Source organism: Hippocampus zosterae, chromosome 3 (assembly GCF_025434085.1).
Source record: "Hippocampus zosterae strain Florida chromosome 3, ASM2543408v3, whole genome shotgun sequence".
NCBI classification, from domain to species: Eukaryota; Metazoa; Chordata; class Actinopteri; order Syngnathiformes; family Syngnathidae; genus Hippocampus; species Hippocampus zosterae.
Window position 1 is genome coordinate 30,713,264 of NC_067453.1, and position 20,397 is coordinate 30,733,660.

At 49.1% G+C, this 20,397-nt stretch overlaps 2 protein-coding genes and 2 long non-coding RNA genes across 5 annotated transcripts; 3 read left to right on the forward strand and 1 right to left on the reverse strand.

Annotated features, from left to right (window-relative positions):
- Nucleotides 1-6,967: 6,967 nt before the first annotated feature.
- On the forward strand, nucleotides 6,968-11,582 carry LOC127597539 (zona pellucida sperm-binding protein 3-like). Its single transcript, XM_052060642.1, has 9 exons — nucleotides 6,968-7,272; nucleotides 8,141-8,460; nucleotides 8,583-8,701; nucleotides 8,811-8,914; nucleotides 8,988-9,165; nucleotides 10,644-10,761; nucleotides 10,839-10,921; nucleotides 11,215-11,324; nucleotides 11,469-11,582. The coding sequence occupies exons 1-9, from the start codon at nucleotides 7,158-7,160 to the stop codon at nucleotides 11,531-11,533; spliced, it is 1,212 nt and encodes a 403-aa protein (XP_051916602.1). The 5' UTR covers nucleotides 6,968-7,157; the 3' UTR covers nucleotides 11,534-11,582.
- A 314-nt stretch (nucleotides 11,583-11,896) lies between these two features.
- LOC127597525 (ceramide kinase-like) lies at nucleotides 11,897-15,514 on the forward strand. The gene is made up of 11 exons (XM_052060613.1): nucleotides 11,897-12,240; nucleotides 12,874-13,035; nucleotides 13,122-13,439; nucleotides 13,615-13,681; nucleotides 13,754-13,899; nucleotides 14,005-14,079; nucleotides 14,148-14,406; nucleotides 14,553-14,632; nucleotides 14,783-14,997; nucleotides 15,075-15,298; nucleotides 15,442-15,514. Exons 1-11 carry the CDS (start codon nucleotides 12,117-12,119, stop codon nucleotides 15,512-15,514), a joined length of 1,743 nt encoding a protein of 580 aa, XP_051916573.1. The 5' UTR covers nucleotides 11,897-12,116.
- LOC127597555 (uncharacterized) lies at nucleotides 15,515-17,327 on the forward strand. The gene is made up of 2 exons (XR_007961670.1): nucleotides 15,515-15,877; nucleotides 16,135-17,327. It is a non-coding gene; the product is annotated as an uncharacterized LOC127597555 (long non-coding RNA).
- A 2,385-nt stretch (nucleotides 17,328-19,712) lies between these two features.
- On the reverse strand, nucleotides 19,713-20,390 carry LOC127597559 (uncharacterized). Of its 2 annotated transcripts, none has more exons than XR_007961675.1 (2): nucleotides 20,379-20,390; nucleotides 19,713-19,812 (listed from the first exon to the last, which is right to left on the reverse strand). It is a non-coding gene; the product is annotated as an uncharacterized LOC127597559 (long non-coding RNA). The 2 variants fall into 2 exon arrangements; XR_007961674.1 differs by lacking the exon at nucleotides 20,379-20,390 and adding an exon at nucleotides 20,340-20,351.
- Nucleotides 20,391-20,397: the final 7 nt, after the last annotated feature.

Consider the following 20,397-nt stretch of genomic DNA (forward strand, 5'->3'; position numbering starts at 1 on the left):
CACACACACACACACACACACATTTTGGTGGATTTGTTCTTACTGGAGGTTGCAACGGCTAATGGGAATTGATCCGTAGCTAGCAGCGGTAACTACCCCCCCACCCCCCCCCCCCCCCCCCCCCCCCCCCCCCCCGCCCCTCTCCCCCTCCAGGCAATGGCTTCCTAGATCCAAGCTGTCCCCGTTCGGCGTGGATGGCAGTCTGGACCGCGTCAAGCTGCTGGAGTCTCGCCGCTCGCGTCTGCACAAGTCGGTGCAGCGAGCCTTCGAGCGGGCCATGAAGCACCTCGGCGACGAAGGCGGGGGCGGGAGGGCGCCCGCCTCGCAACGTTGACGGCCGCCGTCGCACATTCCCCCGCCACCGCTTTTTGTTGCGTTTCGACGCTCGCTTCACGCACAAACGACTGATGCGCCGAAGCTGGCGGCGGCCATCTTGTTTTGTTCCGAGACCTATGCAAACGCCCATCCAACGGACGAATGTGCCCCGTGAAAAAGCCACCGCCTCACATGTGCTGCAACCATCTTAACTGCCACGAAGACTGCGAGCGTGTGTGTGTGCGTGCGTGCGTGTGTGTGTGTGCGTGTGTGTGTGTCAGTCAGCTCTTACCACTCGAGGTCCTGACTTGGCACTAATTTATTCGAGTCCTCCCGTCATCGGACATTTTGAGACGACGACGGCCACTGCCGTCACGTGGTGCTATTTCATTCATACTGTGTCTTTGTTTTTGTTGTTTTTTTTTTTTTACTTTTTTAAGTTATTGACTTCTCAAGCTACAACTTCTTGGCATTAACTTTGTTTTTTTTATAAAGGATGTTTTTACACAACTACTCGTTTGTACATATTTATGGATAAGCTACAGACAGGCTCATTGTTTGAAGTGGTGCAAAACCAACCCCAAAAAAAGCCACACCACAACTTCCTCATGTTGTTTTTTTTTTTTTACTCTAGTGTTTATTTTGCGCCTTGCGTGAGCGCGTGCGTGCGTGCGTTTGTGTGCGTGTCTTCCAATGAGGAGGGAGCAGAATGTGCCTGTTTATTTATTGTAAAGCAGATCATATATAAATGTAAATGTATATGAATGACTTTCTAGATTATAGTGAGACGATAGTGAGGGGGGGGACAGTTCATGCTGGGCGCAAACAACGTTGTGTGAGAGCTTTTGTTTTGACAGGGTAGAGCGCTGGGAGGGTCGACTTCCTGTGTGTGATTGCGTGTGTGTGTGTGTGTAAATTGTTTTGGTACTTTAGCTCTGGGAATTAAACATTGTAGCCAACGGGACACGTTGGCTTTGTTTTTTTTAATACTAAAACACTGAAAAATTAAAATTTTATTGAATCTCTGATTGTCTCTATGAAAATGATATTATGTCCACTTGACAGCGGACTTGGTTAGTTTTCTTTTAGCTGCAATGTATTTTAATGATGGGTGACCTGACAGTTTTTTTTTTAAATTATTGTACTTTTATTCAATGGACGCATTTGGTTCGGCGGTCGTCTCGCAAAATCTCGCACGCGCTTCGAGATTAGGTTATTGCATTCTATTAGTTAACCACTAGATGGCACTAAATGCCACACACTGTACTTCTGTAGACGTTTTTTTCTTTATAGCTCACAACAAATGGTTGACTTGTACGCCGAAAATATTTTGAAGCTTCCCCAGACGTCTCAGGAGATAAACGTAACTGTGACGTACAACAGCGGATCCTCATGAATAAACTATTTTGAAAAGCTGACACTTGTGAGGACGGCATACAAACGGATGGGGAAATGGAAGCTTCCAAAATAGGTTTAATATGTAAAAAGGCAGCCTATTATTCTTGATTTCCCCCAACTGGCTTAATACAACGATCCATAAAAGTATGTCAATGTGTTTTTTCGCCCCTACCTTACTGAGCGGCAAAGTTTTCCAAATGTGTGCTCACATCGCGAATGTTTTTTTTCCTCCGCAATTTTATTGAAAATCAAATTCATAATAATCTGCTGAGAAGCTAAGTACGTCGTCAAGGCGTACCTGTTGCTAAATATGTGATATTGTCATTTTTGGTGGCTGCTTGTAACAAACAAAAAGACGGCTGCCCCTGCGTTGCCCCTTCCAAGATGGCCGCCACGCAGGCCCATCAGTGAGCCAGCATGGCTGCTACATCACGTCTTCTCTTCACATTCTTCTCATGACAGTTCATCCTTTAAAATTTGTCTCAGAGTATTTCAGACTGCCATCGGTACTTCTTTCTTTACAAACATACAATCCAGACGAAGTCTTTTTTTCTTCCTCCGTCTTAGTTAGCTTCATTTGTTAAGCTAACTCGTGCTTAGTTAGCGCGAGTTAGCTTTAGCCCCGGTCATTCGTCAGGACCATGAAGAGCCATTTTAGAAAGATTGGCCGGCGCCCAACGTCGGATCCCATTCGGAGGTAAAGTGTGGCGCTTTGTGCGTGAAACTTTTCTGACAGGCGTTTTCTCAGCGGCGTAAAGGTGAACCACTGTTCCACTTTTGGTCGAAAGAATTCAGCTCGTCGTCGGACAATCAGAATTTCACTACGATTGCCCCATTTAGTTTTTGTTGATTTCAGCTCGTTTGTTTTTCCAAGTCTTTTTTTTCGTGGCGAGTTGCCGTTTGTTACGTGTACGAGCAGCCTGCGCCGCCGGAAAAACAACTTTGATGGCATAAGCGAGCCAAATTCGCCGTTCGGTCTCCATATGTTCGCCACACGGCCGCCCCGTTTAACAAAAAAAAACAAACAACAACAAACAAACAAAAACTCCATATCAACAGAAGTGAGTTCAGTGGCTTACGTCTGTGTTGTGGCGCCACGTCAAACAACGGCCGCGCTAGCGTGCCACCGGCGTAACAATTACAACTTGTAAACTTTTTCCCAGTTTGATTTGGCCGCACCGTTAGCATGAAACGTTTTATTTTTAGCGTCTTTTTTTTTTTTTTGTACACGCCACCAGAGCGTTGGCGGCTTTGCGCCGGCCAATCGCTTCATTTGTCGCCATCGTGGGGCTAATTGGACCTCCGGAGGAATAACGAGGTGACCCGATGAAAGCGACACGTGACTTTGGCTTCGTCACGTGACGACTTTTCAGGGCTTTTTTTGTTTTTTTCTCGCTCGGCGGCGTTTTGCCTTCTTCCTGTGCCGATCTGCCGAACTTTCCGCCAAAAGTCTGTTTTTGATCGTCCGACTTTGATTTTCTGGGCCAAAGAGACGTCACGACACTGTGTTGACACAGTTAAACAGAAACGCGAAACGTCGGGCGCTTTTTGATGATTTCATCTTCGGGCAAAGACGAGGCAGCTTTTATTTCTGACGGCAGCTAAATTAGCGTGCGACACAAAGTTACAAAAGATCACTTCAAGGCAAATAAATTTGGGCTGACTGGACGCCGGTGGGAAGTCTTTCGGACGGCAGGCGAGTACAGTAAGTAATATGTGCTCCTGATGGTTGGGAATCAGCTGCAGCTGTTTGATGCTCGCCTCGAGGCCGCCGACTCCTTGATCAGGTTTTTCACTCAAATCTTGTTCCGCCAACTCTGCCAGGGTTTACAGGAATGCCCTTTGAAGCCACGCAACTTTGGGGGCGGGGTTTGTCGTTAGCTTTCCGTTAGCCTGCGCAGCTATGCGATGCATCCGCAGGCTTGTTCGAGCTAACGGCTGCATTTTTCATGGCGCTCACGAGTTGCAGGTTGGGAGTTTTCCGTCCTCGTTGTCATCGCCGTCAGGAGACCTGCCGGACCGGATCCATCGATGGCCGACGAGGTGGATAGAAACAAGAAAAGAAGAAAATGTTACAGTTGCGGCCCTAAAAACCACCTTGTTTCTGGACCAAAATGCAATGGACCGATGACAGAGCCTTGCGGGACGAAATGTTGATTTTTATGGCTGCCGTTGTGGAGCTAAAATGAAAACGAAGACTAAATAATTAGACCTCAAGGCTTTCTCAAGCCAAGGGTGAGCCGAGCGTTCTCACCGTGGTGGTCTTGACTCCTCCCCCCGGTCGCGTGCAGGTCCAGCCCGACCGGTCGACGAGCAATTCGCAGCCCTCGCCGTCCAGACACGGACTCATCCGGCACCACTGACGACTCAGCACGATGTCGGCTGCCCGCACAGGAAGGGAACCGCGTTCGTGACAATACTCGTGCTAAGCTAACCTGAAGCTAACTGGGCACTAGCTGGCTCGCCAAGGCTAATGCGGGCTCACTGTTGCGTACAAGAAGAGAAAAGTCAAGAACATGTGGACAAACGAATGTTTTTCTTTTTGTTTGTTGTTGTTTAGGAGCAAAACGAAAAAGCCAAAGTGACATGAATACCAACGAAGCGCTTGCGGAAAAGGTCAAAGATGTTTTTGTTTCCAAACATTTGTCATCCCTCGGCTGACACCCGTTGCGGAGTGTCATGTGACGTCGTCGCTGCGTGACAAAAAGGAAAACACAAAATGGGCCGCACCCCCTCCAACCAGTCCTGGAAGCTTTTTTTTTTTAAATTTTCCTAACCAGCACATGCGCGTGCTAGCTAGCTAGCTAGCTAGCCACCCAACTAATCAACATAATGACACGGCAGCCTAATGATCCGTCTTTCCAATCGACCGACCAACCAAAATGTCTCCTAAAGTCCGCCCCCAAATCAGCAGCTAACCAGAAACCCGACGAACCAACTACCAAGTCCCGACTGAGCCAACAGGTGGCTCAATACGCTAACACGCCGCTATGTGCCGCTAACTGTAACCAGGTGAACCTTACTTAGACGTTTGTAGTGAAGGCTTCCTTGTTTAACAAATGTCGCACTGTCACTTTAAGAGCCACACTAGATCACAACACGCGGGAACAGATGCGGCGTGTGACAATCAGACCAGGAAGGGAAGTAAGTGAGTCGTGTGAACAGCTGCGCGGCGTAAGTGTTTGTTATCTAGCTAGCCGACATCCAAACGAAATGACTCACTTCACATAGAAACAATGAAGGCAATGAAATAAGTGAGGAAGAGGACCTAGGACAGATCCCTGCGGGACTATTTTTTTTTTTTTCGCCGTGTGCCAAAAAGGATGAGCTGACGGTCTCACCGCGTACGCAGGCGGGGCGCGCGCGGGTGGCGCCGGCCATTTGTCCCGGGACGCAAGCGCAGCGGGCCGTCCGCCGGGCGACGCTTCGTCCGGGTTGGCCGCCGTCGCCGCGCTCCAGCGTCACCACTTGGCAGCTGCCCGCCTGCGGCTCACCTGCGCGAGACACACAATCGCCCGAGTGGCTCTTCAAAATAAAAGGACATTCCCCCGTCTTGTCGTTCTTGTCCCTGAATCGAGAAGATCACTTGAGCCGAGCGAGACGCACCTTGGCGGAGGTCGTGCCTGCGCAGCGCGCACAGGAGGAGCCAGCAGAGCCCCGCGGCGCTCAGGGCCATCAGCAGCCGCAGGAACTGCATGGGAGGCCGGCGTCCGGGGTCCAAAGTGGGGCTCAGCGACCGGATTGAGGCGCTCCCGGGTCGGCTCCGTCGGAGGGGCGCGGGGGCGGCATCCCGCGCGGGTGGAAAAGGTCAAACGCGGCAATTTCCCAGCCGGCGCTGTGCGGAGGAGTCGCTGGAACTGAGTGCCGGAGTGAGAGAAAGAAGCTCACTGCTCTCTTTCACGCTCGTCTCCGTGACGTCACGGCGGTGCGCAACGCGGGCGAATTGTTTGGTGTCGGGGGGGGGGTCCCAACTCATTTCACATGGAATGAAGCTGGCTTGACTCGTTAGCTCGATGCTAACAATTAGCTTTTGCCCAGAGCGACTCAAACCCCGAGTCAGGAGCATTCAAGAAAAATGTCACAAGCAACCACGCGGACGTGTTTGTGACCTCTGACCTCTGACCTCTGAATTCTGTGACCTCTCCCAGGACCGGCAAGTCTTTGTGGTGTTGATGGGGAAACGATTCACTCAAGCGACATCGTCGGACTTTGCTGCGTGAGCGACCGATAAGTTGGCGCCTACGTCGGGCCTCTTTTTTTTTTTTCTTGACGAGAGGGGGCGCTCTCGTATCAACTCTTTGCAGCTACGAGTTTTTTTCTCATTTCGGATGCTGACAAGTTGATGGCGCTCGAGGCAACTTCCTGTTTTCCCTCCGAAATGTTTCAATATTTCATCGGCGTGCGGTGCCCCCCCCCCCCTCTCACTTCCCCCGGACTAAGGCGGGCGGGGGAAGCGTCAACTCACGCGTCTTTGAGTCAGTCGGGTTGCGTCATCGCGTTGACGCCTGAAACGCGCCATGGGAGGCGGGCGCATCCGACGCGTTGAATCACTTTTTTTTTGTTTGTTTATTTGTCCTCCTTGGAGGAAATGCGAGTCCTCTCATCAATCCGCATGAAGTGAACAAATGAAGGCAAATTTTCGGATGCATAAAACATGTTTTAACATTTATGCCCCAAAAGACAAAAGAAACGCCTCGCAGCACGCACACCTGACCTTTAAAAGTGCCTTTTAATGCCCCCCCCCCACGCACACACACAATGGGACCAGTGAGCCAAACTCGTAGACAGACAATATTATAATATCACGCATGTATTCTTGATCCTCCATGAAGGATGCGACGTCTTCATGACACTGCCCCCCAGTGGCCATGGTGCTCACAACAGAAGAAGCAAGGGAATGTCCATTGAATTGAAGCACAAAGTGTGACAACCCCCCCCCCCCAAAAAAAATATTGATTCTTTACAGCCTATTGAATACTGTCTCGATTGGATATTTTTTTTATAAAGCATAATATGACGTGATATTAGAGGCATTCTCAAACCTGTGCAGATCTCACGCTGCATTCAAGACTACTGCATGGTAGGACATTTCCCATTTAGAGGTGGAAAAAGACTCCCCAAACACTTTTTTTAATGATTTATCAGTGGATAGCATCCATGAAGAAATAGGTCCTATGATACTGGCAAAATACACAAACCAAATGACTGTCGACCTCGCACATCGAGCCTTTCGTGTTCCGGTCCAGGTCCCTGAAGCGGCGGCAAGCTTAATTTCCCACTTTTGCGTCGTCCTGAATGCAGCATCCGCCTGATTTCACGAACCAGTCTCGGCGGCTGGACTAAGCGCAGCTGGAGACGCGGTGCAATCAACCAGTGGGAGGAGCCTAAAAGCACAATTTCATTTCTTTTCTGAAGTCAACTCACCGAAGCAAAACGTCATCACCATGACTCTCAACCAAGCAATTTTATGTCTAGCGTTAGCTTTAGCATTAGTAGCCTCCGCCCGGAACTTGAAGTTGAGACCAAAAGTCCAGCACCTGGCAGGTAAACATTTCCAAAGTCCTCATAAATAAATTGAAATCATGACGTTTTGTACATGATACATTTACGGACAGGGAAACTCTTTTCGTGGTTTCCTGGTCGTCTTTGATGAGTTTCTCCCTGTGCAGTTCTCTTCTATCACTGAGCGGCGCTTCGGGACGCGTTTGCTTTTTGACGGTTTTTGACTTTTGTTAAATTGTGAATTATTATCATTTTATATTTGAGCATTATATTCTTTTATGTTACAGTTCCCTAAATTAGTTACCTAAATTATATTCTGTTTATAATAATTTCTGAAATATTCTTATGGTGCTCGCATCTGATTGGCGAAGAAAAGCCGGAAGTGTTTTCGTTACCGGAAATAGGGGCGTTCGTTCGAGTGTTGCCGGGCAGATGTAAAGACAAACAAAGTCCATCTTTCCTTTTTGACCATTCCGAACGTAGAGCCATCCACCCAAAACCTAAGAACCCCTCAACATACACATTTACTAAGTTAATTCATTTTACTGGTTGCTAAATTCACGAGATTATGTCGAATGCGGTTCAAAGAATGAGAACTTTTGTTAAAATAAATTATTTTACTCTTCACCAACCCCCTCAACTTCCTTTTCAAAATAAAAACGTTAAAACGACTTGGTACAAAATGTAAACGACTCTCTTGACATTTACATCGATTACGATACGCTAATGCTATTCATGTTTTATATGTTGAAATGTCGCAATATCTCAGCATGACCAAGCACAAACCACAAAAAAACGGATCCCCGACTGATTGGTTGAAGATGTGTTCATCCCAAAACGTATTAATGCCGATTCATCGCTTAATGTCACGGAATCTTCATTGGCGCCCGCACAGTTTGCCGATCTTCATCTGCAGGTGGCCAAGCTTTTCCTCCAACGCACCAAATGAAGCGATCCTCCCGTGAGCCGTTGTCCTGGAGGTCTCCGGATCCCCCGGCGGAAAAGGAGCCCCGCTTCCCGCCGCATTTTGAGCCGAAGAAGCCTCCCGAGGCGTCCGACGCCATCCTGGTTGTGTGCCAGGAAAACTCTGTCCGGGTGGAGGCCAAGCGAGATCTCCTGGGGATCGGGCAGCTCGTCAAGGCTGAGGATGTCACTCTGGGAGGGTGTCCCGCCACCGGCGAAGACACTCGGCACCAGGTCCTCATCTTTGAATCGGAGCTACACCAATGCGACAGCCGGCTGCTGGTGAGTTTCTGACCGGATCTGAAGTTCTAAGACTTGACGCAGACCGAGGTCACCTTGACTGACGTTGCTTTGGAAATTGAGATATGGAGCCACCACATGCAGTTCCCTTTTCTCCATTTCAGATGTCTGAGGACGACTTGGTCTACGTGTTCACGCTGCAGTACACCCCTTCTCCACTGGGAGACACGCCCATCATCCGGACCAGAGATGTCACGGTCAGCATTCGGTGTCAGTACCAGAGGTGGGACTCGACGCAACTTGTGCCTTTTAATAATAATAATAATAGTCCAAGTCGATCTCCTCTCCAGAGGTGGCGCCGACGTTCCGCCAACTTTGCTTTGCTTTTTCAGGAAGCATAACGTGAGCAGCGGTTTCCTGAATCCCACCTGGGCCTCATTTAATGATTCTCAAGTTTCTGAGGAAAGCCTCTACTTCTCCTTGAGGCTGATGACTGGTGGGTGCCTTTGAGCTCACGGCGCCAAATCGTTTTGAGGTGACGCTCTGGCTTGTCCTCGTCCTCTCTCAAGATGACTGGCAGGTCGCTCGGCCGTCTTCTCGGTTCACGCTGGGCGACATGATGAAGTTTGAGGTTTCGGTCAAGCAATTCCATCACACGCCCCTCAGAGTGACGGTGGACGACTGCGTCGCTACCGTGGTCAGGAACGTCGACACGGTCCCTCGGTACTCCTTCCTGGGTAACAACGGGTGCGTTTGTTTGGACCAAAGTTTTTTTTTTTTTAAACCCTACCTGGAGAGTTGGCAAAATACAGTGAAACCCCGCTATGCGACCACCTCATTTAAACGACCACCTTAAAAATACGACCGGTTTTGTACAGTCCCAAATACAACGCCTATGTATTGTATTGAAACCCTAGAAATGAGACCACCCCGGAATTCAGAATTGCGACCGCGATATCCGGTCCCAAGAAGCCATCGCCTCATAATTGCGACCAGGTGTGAAAATGGCAGCAAGCAAGAAGAGAATTGATTTGACCCTACAACAGAAAATTGAAGTTATTCGAGCCAGTGAGCAGCCAGGATCGAGCCAGCGAACATTGGCTGAGCGGTTTGGAGTTGCAAACGCTAGCTCTTCTAGAAAACGCCTGTGCTACCGAAGTGACTACGACGACGTGGACGAGCTAACTTGGCGATGGTTTCAGAAAGCGCGCAGCCAGAATATCCCTATCAGCGGACAGGTGATCCAGGAACAGGCACGAGAATACGCGAAGGAGCTTAAAAAGGACGAAGTCTTTAAAGCGTCCAACGGTTGGCTGGATCGTTTCAAAACAAGGCACAACATTGGAGGCGCTAAGCTGTCAGGAGAGCGAGCCAGCGGTGATATGTAGTTTTTTTTTCTCTTGCCTTATACATACATAGACTATTCAAATGCTTAAATTTCTTTTGTGTACAATACAGTTGCATGTACAATCCATCATTTATTACTCATTGTGTGTACATGACGCTACAGTATATTGTTGCATGTGAGCCACATTACTTCTGCATTATCATTACTGCATGCCACTTCAGAAATCAGACCACCCCGAAAATAAGACCACCTTGAGCAGTAACATAGGTGGTCTTATTTCTGAGGTTACACTGTACTTCAGTGAAATTACACACGCGTACCACAGTCAGGAAAAAAAAGAAACGGCATGAGGCCTAATGGGGAGGTTTCAGCCAGGAGGGGGGTGGGGGGGGGGGGTTCTTCCTCTTGTGGAAATTCAAACGCATGCTCACCTCCACCATTTATCGATCTTGAGCTCACTGCTTGTGTACTCTAATTAACGCCGATGTCGCCGATAATTAGTGCTGTCAAACGATTGAAAGATTTAATCGCGATTAAACGTGTCATGGCATAGTTAACTCAGAATTAGCCATAGTTAATCACAGATTTTTTTTATCCTAAATTTCCTCTGATTTCTTTATCTCTCATTTGAATGCTCTCATCAACATGGAATCGTGAATCCGTTTTCTTTGCGCGAAATGCAAATATTTACTGAAACAACCATTTCAATTTTACATGAACATTTTTCACTTGGAGCAGTTATTCAAACTTGTAGCATATTTTATTATTTTAGAGCAAGGTAACATCCGCTGTGATTAATCCGATGTGATTAATCTCATGATTAAAAATAAAAATAAAAATTCGTCCGACTTGACTCTTTGTCTCGCGGTTCGTTCAGGTGCCTGTTTGACAGTCAGTTGACGGGCTCGGGCTCCCGCTTCCTTCCACGCTCGCGGGACGACCGGCTGCAGTTTGAGGTGGAGGCTTTCAAGTTTCAGGAGGACGAGACAGGCGAGGTGAGACCGCCGATCTTCTGACTGTACTCCAGCTGACTGGTCCCCCCCCCCAAAACGTCCTGGTTGTTGTTCTTCAGATCTACATCACCTGCAGCTTGAAGGCCACGGCTGCGACGTCGCCGGCAGATTTTCTCAACAAGGCCTGCTCCTTCAACAACGGGTGAGTCGCCGCCCACTCCGACTCGCGCATTGGGTGCTCCGCCTCATGCTGCATTCCCAAATGACGGGAATTCTGGAGAAAAAAAATGGCACTTTGAGTTTATGGAATCCTCCAAAGGGTCCAGGCAAACATAAAGGCGGCCAAGGTTTCAAACGTTGATTTCTCGAAAAGCGGCATCAAACTTGTCCTCGGGTCGTTCAGTCTAAAAAACAAAAAACGGTAAAATCCTAAAAATGTTACTTTTTCATAACTACGTTCCAATCGTGCGTGTGTGCGATGGGGGGGGGGGGCAGGTGGACAGAGGCAAGCGGGGTCCATCAGGCGTGTTCCTGCTGTGACGCGGACTGTGGGACAGGAAGTCGGAAGCGAGTGCGCGGAAACCAAAGTCCTCTCGCCGCAACGGGTTTGTATCATGACACAATGTCGAAATAAAATGGTCTACTGAGGCTCTTTGTAAATTTTTTTAATGTGCAAAATATCAAACCGGAGTTTCCGTGAAAGTGTTTGTTGTTAAATGTCTCATTTTTGTGACCCTTGCCAATTGCAGGTGCGAAATGGGAAGAGGCGGTTGCAGTCGGACCAATCACAGTGTACAAAAGACCTGCCGAGTGACTTTTTTTTTTTTGATGAAATGGATTAAATTCCTGTCATCGCAATCACATGACCTCCCTCTGCTTGCTTTAACGAAATCCCAGAGAATCTACATTTGAGTTCAACAGCACCCCCTGCTGTTTCAATACTCTAATCCAGTCCATTTTTAGTCATATAACGCGTTCAATACGGCGAATAGATCTTCTGTGGCCGTTAAACATATTTTTAACGCCGTAAATCATTGGTGTCAAACATACGGCCCGCCCAACACGTAAATACTTTCGAATCTTTAGAGAAATGCGTTTTGTGGTGAATTGTATTAAGACTACTGCCGTTATAAAAAAATCCCCGCATTCGAGGCGAGCCGTGAATGCAGCATTAATTAGGCCACTCCTACTTCCGGTAAATACCCGTTATCCCAAGGGGGAAAAAAAACAACCGGAGCACAATCCGCTGCTCGGGGGTAACTTGGGCCGATTGATTCTCGGTTTAATTTTGGGGTCCTCCTCGTCCACTCCCGAGCTGAGGTGGATGGCGCTCGCGTAGCCAACATGGTCCAGCCGAGGTAACATTTTCCCCGGGCCCGAAGGACGCAGCCGGCCCGATGGAGAGGCCGGTGAAGCTGCTGCTCTTGTCCGAGCTGCGCGTCCGCAACGTCGGCCACGAAGTGAGCCTGTGCCGCTCCCTGCTCACCTGGAAAAGGCGAACCTTCAGCCCGTTCAGAGCCAGTAAGAATCCAAAAGAGCCCAGCCCGGGCCTACCCGAATCGCGTCCCACCATTTGTTCCCTCTGAACACACCGAAGAACGAGAAGTTAATGACGAGTCGAGCACGTTTGTGTCGCGTCAGTGTCACGCGCGTAGATGTGAAATTCAGATATTTTTTTTTGTAAGATACGAAACTCGGATGATTAGACGGCATAGGTTTTCTACAGCATCCGCTTACGTAACTAGCCACGTGCCACTACCCACTCGAAGAAAAGTCTGCGTTTTCCGTCAAAACATGAATCGAGTGTGTGTGTGTGTACTGTTGTCGTTTATCGCGGTCAATGGGGACCAAAACCACCAAATAGTGCCCCCCCCCCTCCCATTGGTACATGTGTATAAAAAAAATTATATAAGGCCAAATTTAATGGTATACACGCACGTAGAAGTAAATTTTGTAGTAATTAACTTTACTTAATTCGGTATGCTAATAGATTTAAACATGTATACGTTAGGTTAGGTGACTGTATGAATAACAAGATGCATCAAACATGCACATAGTACTGTATATGTCGCTCTATGTGACGTCATAGTCAAGTCAATATGAATATTTTCCCATGAAAGCTTTGACATTTGCGCGTGCCTGCGTTTGCGTCAGGTGTGTGTCACAGCGTGCCTGTGTCAGAGATTGTGGCTGTGCGCGAGGAGCAGGAGGAGGATACGAAAAAGGAAGAGGAGGAGAAGAGCGCAAGAGAGAACGGCAGCTGGAAGAAGATCAGAGAGAGACGAGACAAAGAAAGCCGCCGGCTTTCTTTCACAGGTGCCATCGCCCGACTTTGACGTGCAAATCTCAATGGCGACTAATACGCCCAATTTTTTTGGGGGGGTGTCGTTCCTGCGTTGCAGTTTCGTACGTGGAGAGGTGTCGGCAGCACCGCTGGCGGTGCGCTCATGTCACCTTCACCTGTCCACAGGTGGCGCTGTGCCACCGTTGGGTGAACACCATCGGCGAGCAGCTTGCGGCCATCAGTATGTACCCCCCCCCACACACACAGTTGTCGGGTAGGTTGTGTGTAGCGTTGCGTGGCCTCGTTGCAGGCGGCAGGCCCGCTCGGCTGCTGGTGTACATCAACCCGTACGGCGGCAAGCGGCAGGCCAAGCGCGTCTACAAGCAGAAGGTGGCGCCGCTCTTTGCCCTCGCTGGCGTCGGCACGCACGTCATCGGTACGCCCGCCATACTGTCACACAACACTCGCTTTAAAAAAAGAAATGGAAGTCAATAGAAAGTGGGGTGGGGGGGGCCGTAGGGGGGGGGGGCGGTCGATAACATCGACATGAAAAAAAAAAATGTCTTTCCAATTGACTCGTCTGTTGAATTAATTCTATGGATGTGCTTAAGTGACGGAGTACGCCAACCACGCCCGGGACCACCTGAGGGAGGAGGCGGAGCTAGAGAAGTACGACGGGTGAGTGAGCGGCGACGTCGGCGCCGAGGTCAGACCGGGCGCCGGCCGCTAACGTGCGTCTCCCGTCGTCAGCGTGGTGTGCGTGGGCGGCGACGGCATGTTCAGCGAGTTGGTGCACGGCTTGGTGTGGCGAACGCAGAAGGACGGCGGCGTGGACGTCGACGGGCCCCAGCGGACGCTCATCGCCTGCTCGCTACGCATCGGGATCATCCCAGCAGGTCTGCCACTCGCGAGCTTAGTTTGTTTCTTCTCGACTCGAGCTGATGGCTTGCTAGCAAGTTAGCTGCTTTGTGGTTTTGCTAACCCCGCCCCGCCCCCCACAGGTTCCACAGATTGTATCTGCTTCGCCACAGTGGGCACAAACGATCCCGTGACCTCCGCTCTGCACATCATCGTGGGTGAGTGGGGGCCGCCGGCGTGTCGAAACGCAAAACGTGGTCACCGAGTGACGTGGTGAACTCGCCAGGCGACAGTCAGCCCATGGACGTGAGCTCGGTGCACCGCGACGACACCTTCCTGCGCTACTCGGTGTCGCTGCTGGGCTACGGCTTCTACGGCGACGTGCTGACGGACAGCGAGAGGAAGCGCTGGATGGGCCCCGCCCGGTACGACCTGGCCGGGCTCAAGATGTTCCTCACGCACCGTCACTACGAGGGCACCGTGTCCTACCTGCCCGCCGGCGCCGGCGTGGGACAGCCCAGGGATGCGTCCAGGTGTCGATCTGGGTGAGGGCGGAACCGGTTGCCGAGCGCTTTGGGCTCTTGCGAGACCGGCGGAAACCTTTGAAACGGAGATCGCAGTTTCAAACCCATCTTGGGGGGTGGGCTTCCAAAGTTGAAAGGAACACAAACGTTTGGTTTTTCTTTTGCAGTTGTTCCGTTTGTCAGGACAACAAGACGCTGTTGTCGGGGAGAGCCGGCGTGGACCAGACGGACTCCAAGGAGGACGGCGGTAGCTCACGCCTTGTTTGCATTCTCCACCACACCAAATCTGCCCGACTACAACGGGTTACTAAAACGGACACGCGCACGAATCGTGTTACGACGACAAGTGTAGGGTGCCGTGGACGGACCTCTGAGGAACACCGCATGTGTGATTCAGATGCAGAAAAGGCAGAAGGCGGCTGGCGGAGCATCCGCGGCAAGTTCCTGGCCATCAACGCGGCCAGCATGAGCTGCGCGTGCCCCCGCAGCCCCAAAGGCCTGTCGCCCGCCGCCCACCTGGCCGACGGCACCGCCGACCTCATCCTGGTGCGCAAGTGCTCCCGCGTCAACTTCCTCAGGCACCTCCTGCGCCACGCCAGCAAGGACGACCAGGTGAGCCGCCAGATCGCGCCGTCGCTCGCCGGCGTGCGTCCTCACGTCTGTCTGCGCCCCCCCCCCCCCCCCCCCAGTTCGACCTGTCCTTCGTGGAGGTGCACCGCGTGAGGCGCTTCCGCTTCACGCCGCGACACTGCCACAGCGACTCGGACTCGGACCTGGAACTGGACCCGCTGGAGGGGAGGCGGCAGATCTTTGGACAGATCTGCCGAGACCACCCGGCCTGCGGTTGCGCGCCCGCCTTCAGCAGCTGGAACTGCGACGGCGAGATCCTCCCGCACGCGGCCATCGACGTCAGGTGACGAATGTTGAGCTTTAAACAAATTCAAACAAAATTCAGAATTTTGAAAAGATTCATTAAATTGATCTGGAATTTCCTTCCTAAGAGGCGACCTTATTTTGAAAGCTTTTGTCATGTGTGTGTGTGTTGTTGTTTGCCAGAGTGCATTGCCAGCTGATCCGACTGTTTGCCCGAGGCATTGAAGAGGCGGCCATGTTTGACGAGCTGGCGTAGGCCGCGGAGCCATCGAGCCTCGGACCTGCGAAGGGCCCGCGCCGGTCGCAGCATCCCTTCCTCTCCGTCGTCTTGCGTTCGGCGCGTCTGAATGGCAAGACCAATTCGGTCCGAGCTCACTGTCGGGGCTTCGTCGGCTCTGAATTTGGAGTCGTCCGACTCAAATGCGGTCTGAGGGTTGCTTGGGGTTTGGCGTTCAGGTCCGGTCCGCCGCGTTCAGCCAAAGGTCAAAAAACACCTCAAGTCTAGTTTCATTGTCGAGTTCTATGTGTAGTCGGATTGTCAGTTCGGAGTGAAGTTCAGGTCCGTTCAGTCGCAATGTCAAAGTCCAAACGGGAAGTCCGGCTCAGGTCTGGGTAGTAAGTTGCCCAGTCGGAGTCGAGTTAGATTTGACCACCGAGTCCCATCCAGTCCAATTCGGTCCGATCTCGGTGTCGGGGTTTCGTCGGCTCTGAATTTGGAGTCGTCCGACTCAAATGCGCTCTGAGGGTTGCTTGGGGTTTGGCGTTCAGGTCCGGTCCGCCGCGTTCAGCCAAAGGTCAAAAAACACCTCAAGTCTAGTTTCATTGTCGAGTTCTATGTGTCTGTGTGTTCAGGTCCGTTCAGTCGCAATGTCAAAGTCCGAACGGTCGGGTCTGAGTCAGGAGTCGAGCTAGATTTGACCGCCGAGTCCCATCCAGTCCGAATGATGGGTACGGTCTCGGTTTTGGAATCGGGTTCTGTCTAGCCATTTTGAAAAGTCAAACCTCATCGTTGACTTTCGAGGCTGTTTGGGTCTGACTGTTGTATCCAAAGGCCTGGACCGGAGTCTCCTCTGGACTTATGCGGCCAACTCTGGTCTCAGTACTGACTCCCCACGTTTCGGCCGGTCCGAACTTGGAATTGAGTTCGGTCTGAGTGACGAGTCCAAATCAAGTCTCGGGCTTGAGTCCAAGGTCCCGTTGGCTCGGAGCTATGAATGAAGCCGGACTCTGGTCTGGGTGTTGCTGATGCTTAGTCGGGTTGGAATTTGGAGTCGATTTGAAGGTTGTGTCTAAAGTCCTGCTAGAATCTGAGCGACCACGTCCACAACAGGTCCAGCGTCAATGTTGTCTGTTTCGTCGGGTCTGATTTGGGACCTGTGGGCTGGCTCTCTTCCAAAGATCTTGGGTTTTTTTTTTGTTTCTCGTCAATGTTTGTTTTTAATTTATTTGTGTTTGCTCCACGATTGTCGAGAGGACGCAGGATATGATCTGCTCAAAGTATTCTAACTTATTCTGTCCGATTTTTTTTTTTCGTTCTCCGTAATGTTACATTTTCCCAAAAGTCACTTTTTTTTGGTTTGTTTTTTCAAAAGACGTGACATGAAAAAAACAACTCGAATGTTCGCTTGAAGCGCGACTTTTGCTTCAAAGATTTGAAGTTGAAAGATTCTCATAAAATCAGGACCTCGTGAATTGGAAAAAAAAATCACCAAAAATGAAATGCGAAAAGTTGAGTTTTCATGCTTTTTTTTTGGTGTGTGTGTTTTGTTTTTGTTTGTTTTGTTTTGGAACGTGACCCATGGAATATTTGAATTTCTTAACGTCTGTTACGAAACAACCACAACGCTCCACAAGAATATAAAACTCCAGGAGCAGATGCAAGTATGCAAAGGAAAAAAAAATGCAGTACAATGCTATTCTCAAAAGTTTTTTTTTTCTCACGAAACAGAACTTTTGGAATGAACAAAAAATAGTTGTAGCATTCTACAAGTTAAATCCAGATTGAGGGAAAGCCACCACAAATGCAGTGGAGGAAGCTTCCCCGATTTCTTTTTATTTTATTTTATTTTTTGTAGCCACCGGCGACCTAACACTTTTAGTTGTTGTTTTGTATTTGCTTGTAGATTGGCAGCTTGTCTCCTCTGCTGTCCTGAGCTGGACTCATGATGACGAGTAACATTAATGGCATCTGGTTTTGCCGGTTAGCTTTCCGATGTTTGTGTCCCTGTAGCGCCACCTAGTAGCATAGCGGCGAACGCGACAACGACAACAACAACACCGACAATATATGAAGACGCTCCAGAGGTTCCACCCGAGCATCTTCATCAACAGGTTTTGCTTGAATTGTTAGCCTGGCAACCGTGTTAGCATCGGCGTCCCTTTGCATGCTAATTAGCTGTCATTAGCATGCTAGCTAACTGTATGCGAGTTTGGGACCTGCCAGCTGTAGCCTCACACGGAAGAAATAAAAGCAAAAAAAAAGTTCCTTTTTGTTTGTTGCTTTCTTACAGAATGGAAGACATTGTTGCCTTCTTCCGCCGTGGAATGAATGAATTTTATTATGAAATGATGACGAGATGTTTTTGAAATGATTGGAGGGGGGAAAAAAACTACAAAATGTTCACACGAAGCCTTTGCGTTCATGAGTCACTTGAAAATATTATGTAACACCCTTATTCGAAAATGGAGATAATTAAAATTTTTCCTTAAAAGGAATCAAATCTCCATATTGACAACCTGATTGTTCTAAATTCTTTGCAATGTGTTAAAAATTTTAAGAAGAAAATAATCATACACATTACATCCGGTTTAAATTTCCCCCCCAAAAAATCCCACACAACAAGAATATTGAGTTTTTTTTTAAGTGCAGTGAATTGATTTAAAGTGAAGTGTTCAAACCCTTTGGCATAAAGCTAAAAAAAAACTTTTCCAAAAGGAAACGATCCACTCTTCGTGAGAATGACGATCTCACGACGGATGCTATCACCATATCCGGCCTTTCTGTCCATCTGTCATGTCGTCCTATCTCGGCCGAGCAAACAACTAATCGACATTTAACACACACACACAAAAAAGAAATGAATAAATATTAGTGTTGCGCAAATCAATCATCTTGATTTGAGCAAACGAGAGGATGTGCGTTAGCCGCTAATTAGCGCCGGTTCAGGAAGTCAACCGAGCAAACGGCCGCCGATCGATGGCACAGAAAAGCGAGTGACGCGTTTGGGTCGATATCGGGTCAATGTCGGGGTCGTACAAGAGCGGACGCCGGCGTCGCGTCCGACCAGAAAAGCGAACTGCCGCCGCCGGCCTCTCCACTTGAACCTTGAGGTCCAGACCAGGTGAGCTGCTGCTTGGCGCTTTTATTGTCTCCGGCAGGACTGAATTTCAGAGCCGTATTCTTGGGCTGAAATTCTGTCACGATTATTTTCTAGCAAGGCTTATTGTAGACACAGCACAATTTTATCCATAGAATCTTGGGAATCATAGATTTCCCATAAAGATCCCCCCGAACAGCGGGAAGGTTGCGGGAATTCGTCGAGCTTCAGATCCTCACGGGCTGGCCGCTAAACACCTGAACAAGTAAAACGGACGCCATTTGCTCATTCGCCTCGGCAGAATTGTCCAAAGTCATTATTGTCTTATTAGAAGAACAAAAACGGGGTTGTCATCGTGACACCGAAGCGCTCTCCTTGATTGGGCAGGGGAATGGCGTCATCACCGGTGCTGTGGTTGCTATGGGCGCTCCTTTCGAGAAGCGCATCGCTTCCGGTCAGGTGAGTGCTCACGTGACGCGGGAAGGGGATGACGTGGGTGTCTCGAACTGTCGTCCGCCGTCCAGACATGCGGCGGGAGAGGAAGACGAAGGCGAGCCGGAAAACGTGCCGACCGCCAGCGGACACCTGAAGGCAACGCGAGGTGACGCCAGATTCAGGTGACGTCACTGACCGGAACGGCGCCCCCGCGTGGACATGTGACGAGGCTGCAGGCTGACGTTGATTGAAAGATGATTTTGCGTGCGCGTGTGTTTGCTCAGGCGTCAGCTGGGCGACGTGGAGTTCTCAAGCCGCTACGCCGACTTCCTTCGCTCCAAAGCCAAACTTTCGTCTGTTTGCTCTTTTCTCAAGCGCATGAAGGCCGCCAGGAACAGGTCTCACACACACACACACACACACACGCATACACACACATGCACACACACTTTGTCAAAACGCCTTACTATACAAGGTCGTTTTTTTCAGCTAAAAACGCCTTACTATACATGGTCGTTTTTTTTGTCTAAAAACGCCTTACTATACATGGTTGTTTTTTTCGGCTAAAAATTTCGTCCAAAAACGCCTTACTATACATGGTCGTTTTTTTCGGCTAAAAATTTTGTCGATAAATGCCTTACTATACATGGTCGTTTTTTTCGGGTAAAACGGCCTTACTATACGTGGTCGTTTTTTGGGGGGGGCTAAAAAGGCCTTCCTATACATGGTTGTTTTTTCTCGGCTAAAAATTTCGTCCAAAAACGCCTTACTATACATGGTCGTTTTTTTCGTCTAAAAATGCCTTAAAAATGCCATGGTCGGGGGTTTTTTTCGGCTAAAAACGCCTTACTATACATGGTCGTTTTTTTTTGGCTAAAAACGCCTTACTATACATGGTTGTTTTTTTCGGCTAAAAACGCCTTACTATACATGGTCGTTTTTTTTTGGCTAAAAACGCCTTACTATACATGGTCATTTTTTTCAACTAAAAACACCTTACTATACATGGTCGTTTTTTTAAACTAAAAACACCTTACTATACATGGTCGTTTTTTTTCGGCTAAAAACACCTTACTATACATGGTCGTTTTTTTCATCCAAAACGCCTTACTATACATGGTCGTTTTTTTCGTCTAAAAACGCCTTACTATACATGGTCGTTTTTTTCATCCAAAAAGCCTTACTATACATGGTCGTTTTTTTTCGGACAAAAAAATGCCTTACTATACATGGTCGTTTTTTTCCATCTAAAAACGCCTTACTATACATGGTCGTTTTTTTCATCCAAAAACGCCTTACTATACATTGTCGTTTTTTTCGTCTAAAAACGCCTTACTATATACATTGTCGTTTTTTTCGTCTAAAAACGCCTTACTATATACATGGT